We start from the raw sequence: 6000 nt of genomic DNA on the forward strand, positions 1-6000 counted from the left end.
AGAAACCCTGCTTTATGGAGAGGACCATATTTTTGTACACTCAACGTATCAGGGCAGCGTCCCTGTCACAGCTAGAAAGATGTCCCAGTTATCCCATTCTTTACACCAAGACACCCACAGGGGAGTAGGGAGGGTCCTGCTTCCTGCACCTGCCCCTGGAGGCAGTGTGGTGGGCAGGAACAACTGGGGGTTTGTGACCTTTGTGTCAGACTCCCTTGGGATCCCACCAGAGACCGCCCTTAACCAGCAAGAACTGATTGTTAAAAGGTACAAGGCACCCCCTCCCACCTAGCAGCCAAAGCTGCTGCCCCTGTCGGCCCACATCTATGTAAAAGATATGCCTCCCTTAATTCCCATCAGCAAAAGTCAGAAGTGCAGTTCAAAAGGTTAGTGGTTAATGTAAAACAACAGCAAAAAGGGCACTTGGAAATCAATACCCGTTCCACCTTCATCCGTTGTCTGCGTCTCTGTAGAAGAAGAAGGTTTGTGAGCCTAACTGCAAGGCTGGTTTGCGCTTAATATACACTTAACAGGAAAATGGGAAGTTAGAGATAATTAAGACAATTTTTATTTCAAAGAGTTCCATTTCTAGTATTTCTCAGTATGCCGATAAAAAAGATCATTATTACAACCATTGCAACCACAAACAGAGTTTGATTCTGGGATTTCTTAATTCTTGTACAGTTACTTTTAGGACTCGCTGGACTTGCCAACACTGCTTTTCTTACAACTTCTCTCTCTCCAGCTAGAAACTGAGTCATGATTTACAGCTGATTACAGCAAGTTTTGTTTCCTCTTAAGATGCGTGTGTTGTGTCAGAGTTGATGGTAGTTTTATGAAGAGTTAGATGATACAGGAGGGTTTAGATAAGGATGATCCTGCCTCAGGCAGGGGACTAGACTAGATGACCTCTGGAGGTCCCATCCAGCCTGATTTCTCTATGACTCCTATAATGAGAGTGAGGGCCTGCCAGACACTGTAAGGAGGCACTGTGAAGACATCCTTGCAATTCCCTTTTTCTCTAATTCATACCAATCTTGGCCTGTTCGAATTTGGGGCATCTGATAGACAAGAGCAGCTAATTGTGTCAAATTGTATGATGGTTTAAGAGAAATTGGTTTGACAAGCACACACCATTTAAAATGGGTAACTGGAACAAAACATGGTCACCCCCGTGGAAAAGCCTGGGCATTAACCACTGTACCACCTTACCTGCTTAAATAAAGAGTAAAAGGTAAGTATCTTCAGTACACCCTTTCCAGCATTGACAGCAAGTCTGAGGAAGGCTGCATTTTCAAGGCATTTTATATGCAATTACCATGTTGCAGACTAACAGAGCAGCAGGAATCAGAGACATAGTAAAGATACCATTATAAAAGTATTGCCTTTACTCTGAGGTATTTCATATGTGGTAAGTTAACACAGTTCACTTTTTCATCTCGCTAGAAAGAGAACACACTTACCAGTCTTGCTGTCTGAATCTGTCACAGACCCTCCCCACGACCACCGCTTCTGCCGTGTTTCCAGACGTTGGCTCCGCTCCAGCGTACGATGCACAACTGCTTCGTAGTGTTCCTATTACCAAACAACATCTCTGTAAAGCTGGGTAACCATAATTATTAGAGACAACCACGTAAGCTCACAACAAGGTACAAAGTGTAGATGCTTGGCACCACCCAATCGTAACCTGATTTATAACAAAGTGAACATGGAAGAATACTGCAGACAGATCAACAATCATTTTAATACGATGCACAACAAAAAACAACATAACGTGCCTCCAAATTACACTAACGGAGGACACGTATCATAGAGAACCACATTTGGTGGATTAACAAATCTGTTGCTGCTGCTCTAACTTTTTTGCTATTTTCTGCTCCCAATACTTTCTGAACAGGGCCTTTTTTTTTTTTTTTTTACTTTTAAAAGCAGGAACACTCTGTACTGGGACCAAGTTTCAGTGCCTGCACCTTAAAAGGGCATATGATAAAGAATTGGCTGTAATCCCCAGGTATCAATTCAGATTTACAATATGGAGCAGCAAGATTCAATCACTAGAGTCTTGATTATCAGGGATTTGAGTGCAGTGGGGATAAAAGACTGTAAAATATCAAGTATTTGAACTGCTGCAATTCTAGACTTTGAAGTTCTTTAAAGAGCTGTTTTCCATCAAATACCAGGAACCCATGACAGTCATATTTGTAGAGTGCTGCACAAACTTCAGATTTCTAATAAGGAATTTGCTCAGGTCTAACAAGAGCCCCAGAAACAAGTGAGCAGCTCATCCTTCACTTAGAAACATGCTGCAAATTAAGTGGGTTGTGAATCACTTGTATGTGAGCAATCCAAGCTGTGCTATAATCACGCACAACTGAGAGGCTGTCAGGGAACAGGACAATTTACTGGAAGAGCTACACTTGTGCTCCTTCGGTGTTGATCACAGGTGTGCTATGATAAGATACCACGGGACCAGTTACCCAAACAATGCTCTTCCTTGAGGACATAAGGCTTCCACTCTCCCTTAACACCAATTTGGTAACATCACAGACTAGGTCTCTGGATAGATGTTTTGCTTAAGAGAAGGTGAACATGGAAGGAAAAGTGAACTGGGAGGGTGGGAAATTCTCTATGAAGATTCTGTGCCTTGATTACCAACTAGTACTGCTTAACATGTAATCTACCCCCAGGTTCTGTTTACTTCATTGGTTATAATCCATGTGAGCAGACACCCAAGGTGTCAGTCACCAAAATAACTGGGCTTAGATCTGTAGCTTGCACTTCCATGAGGTTCTTTATTTGTACTGCAGCTGCACCTAGACATTCCCAGCCTGGGATCAGGCACCACTGAACGGACATAATAAAGACATTCTTGGCCCCCAAAAGATAAACACACATTACTTACTAAATACCAAATGGTGCTCCAAAACATTTTATATATCTATTAACAATCCGAGTCTGAATTACTGTCATTCAAACATTTTGAACTCCACTTCTTCACATCAACAAGGCTTTGATATATGTCTCAGGCAAGAGAAGACTTCACATCTTCTTACTATGACAATTCTGTTTCTAAGTTGTCTTCAGAGGCAACTAGCCAGAAGCAAACTGACTGAAGCACGAAGAAAAAAACATGGATGACTGCGTATTTTATCACCGTTTTATTTGGTAAAATTTGGGAGTGAAGGGAGAGATCTTAAATATCAAACACTTTCTTTTAAAATTAAATATTTCTCGATCATATTTCTGAACTTTCAGGTTCTGCCTTCACATCCTATTTGAAGGCAGGTTTAATGGGTCAGATGCAACCCATTAGGCAGAGCTAGAAGACACTGTGCCAACCCTTAGACTCTACGGGTGCCTATACATGTGCAGAGAGGTTGCTCTGACGTGCTGTAATTACAGTGCGTCATACCAGATTTAATTAATTGAGTCTGCTGGAGCATGGCAATTACTGCACTCCAGCAGACTCCAGTATCATGTGCATCAGCACCTGCACGCTGAAAAATGGCAGTAGCGGCGCTTTAACTAAAGCTTGTACAATGAGATCTAGTTAAACCGCCCCTGTTGCCATTTTTCAGTGCGAGGACACTGATGCACATGATGCTCCAGGTGCTTTAGAGTGGCTTTCAGAGCTGCTCTTATTAAAGACCCTCTTTTCCCCCCACTCCCAGAGCACGTGTCTAAATGCCCTATGAGTATAGTTGTGTGCATCAGATCCCCTTTTAGGGACAGGATCTCAAAGTTCAGGTTGGCATGAGTCTGCAGCTGATGCTACAATTCACTTCTCTGTTCAAATAAATGGTTTCACCCAGCAGCCACTGCTGCAGCTCTCTGCCTTGAGGTTTCTCTAGACAAAAAAGCATTAAGCTGAAAAGGGCTCTTGTACTCCAAGAGCTGCAGTCATGTTACACTTGCAATTCCATTCTCGCCCAAGCACTTACTGTGCAGAACAAATATTTCTGCTTGTTTTTCAGCAGCCTAAATTATTGCACATGGTTTTCACGGCCAAGCTGAAAACACCTGGGATCCAATCTCAGATAATGAGCATAACGCTATGCAAATAAGAAGGCTTCAGACAAGATGAGCCCAAGGAGCATTGGCCAAGGAAAATGGCATAAAACACATGCACAGACAGGACCGGGGAGCTCCTAAAAGTGCAGAAGGGCCAGGAAAGGTCAGGAGGAGGGCGAACTAGTTAGTAGAAATGTAGTCTGCGGTTAGCAGCACAAAGACAGCACCATGAGCGGCGATATAAGAGAACTGAGGCAACATGAGCCAGCCAGCCCTCAGTGGAAAACAACGGGTCAGGAAGTGGCACTGAGGAAGGTTAAACATAAAACCAGTCATCCATGGTGGTTGGCAGAAGCACAACAAAACATGGCAACAACTGAAAAATTAAAATCTTAAGAGATCTTTTCTTGCTCTTGGTGTTAAAAATTACACAAAGCAAATCAAGACAACCCGCTAAAGCTCAAAACAAAACAAGAAACACAGATGCATCCCTTCAGTGGAATAAAAGACGTACGTAAGTAATAGAGCACTATGCTAGCGGGGAAGGAAAACACATTTACACCCCAAAATAGTAAGGACTCCAACTCCAATGACTTACAAAAGAACACTGGGCTGAGCAATGCCCTTACACTATTCAGAGGTAACTTATTTCCTGGTAAAGAAATCATGCAGGCAGCTCTGACTATTACACAGCAGCCAGGAACAGTACCTTTTCCTCCTCGATTTTTTGTTTCCTTTTTTCTTCTACTGCTGCTCTCCTTTGCTCTTCTTTCTGTTTCTGTTCTTTCAGCTTCCTCTGCTTTTCTTCCATCTGCTTTTCATACTGCAGTTTTGCTTTTCTCTCCTTCTCAAGGATCTGTGTCTCTTTGGCAGCTGTTTAAAAAAAAAAATTACAAAAAAAAAATTAAAGCAAAGTTCAAGAGTATGCCTGAAGAGTGCGATATGCAAGTGGCCAACAGATTTGTTCACCTCTGAGAAGGAAGTCTGCCCAATACAAAGATCTAAAAAGGATTCTAATATTATCTGGTAACAAATGCATCTCCACCAATGGACTCTGAGCATGACCTTATATACTGCCTTTGATTTTGCCCCTGATACTGGGAAGAAATTGGAATATTTTCTGAAGTCTGGCACTTGACAGATACCAAAGTAAGCTTCTTAGGCTAGAGAATACGTCTTCTGCTGTGCATATGTGCAATCATAATATTAAAGCCATTGGGGGTGGGGGGGTGTGAACATCACAGACGGGACTTAACAGCATGGGGGTTTCTCACTCATGCTTTACGTTACATTACAAAATACATGTCACTGAGTGAGATATTGTGATAACTGCTGTGTCTTTCTGCCGAGTTATGCATAGTTCCTCAAAAAGTCACCATCCTCCACAACTTACTCCTGGAGACAACTGCAGAGTTTAAAAGGCAAGCCAGAAGCACCAAGAATAACGAGCCAACAGTTGAATGTATTGGCAAAGATGGTGCCTGAGCCTTGTAGGAAGAAATGAACTGAGAAGATAAGTCACTGCACATGCAAGAAGAGAGTCTCAAATTTGTGCCATACAGATGCACAATGCATGCTGACATGATCTCCACTGGCCAAGATTCCCAACTCCCAACTCGGAGGCAGTTTATTATTAATAATGCCTCAGTCCAGCAGTAGTTTCTGCTTCCTCGAATGCTGAAAAGAGGTGATACTCAAATGCAATTGAGCAGCTGAGCTGCTCAAATGTTCTGGGTCCTTAGTAATATTGCTGCATCGGCACAGTCCACACAATATAACATTTGTCTAGATCAGAGCCATCAACCTTTGGGCTTACCTTGGGCTCTCGCCTGGCCACTGCTCCCACTCTCCTCCCATCCCAGCTGCTTCTGCTCTGGTAGCCAGGAGGGGGCTGGAATGCCTGAGCTGTACACATGGCCAAGAAAGGAGCCAAGTTGCCACGTGAGTGGTACATACAGCTTGCAGGGGAAGGAGGGCTGTGCATGTGGT

The 6000-nt window shown here is 43.0% G+C and overlaps 1 protein-coding gene across 9 annotated transcripts in view; it reads right to left on the bottom strand.

Moving 5' to 3' along the window:
* MAP7D3 (MAP7 domain containing 3) overlaps window positions 1–6000 on the bottom strand; it is a 37107-nt gene that overhangs the window by 24287 nt on the left and 6820 nt on the right. For 8 of the 9 annotated variants that reach the window (XM_019521322.1, XM_019521321.1, XM_019521320.1 and 5 more), the window contains exons 3-5: window positions 4721–4884; window positions 1464–1575; window positions 438–467 (exon numbers count right to left, since the gene is read on the bottom strand). In XM_019521322.1, the coding sequence (XP_019376867.1) occupies window positions 438–467; window positions 1464–1575; window positions 4721–4884 (306 nt within the window). The remainder of the gene's footprint in view (window positions 1–437; window positions 468–1463; window positions 1576–4720; window positions 4885–6000) is intronic. The other variant, XM_019521315.1, reaches the window with a different exon arrangement.

This window comes from Gavialis gangeticus, unplaced genomic scaffold (genome assembly GCF_001723915.1).
Source record: "Gavialis gangeticus isolate Ggan-Ray unplaced genomic scaffold, GavGan_comp1, whole genome shotgun sequence".
NCBI classification, from domain to species: domain Eukaryota; kingdom Metazoa; phylum Chordata; order Crocodylia; family Gavialidae; genus Gavialis; species Gavialis gangeticus.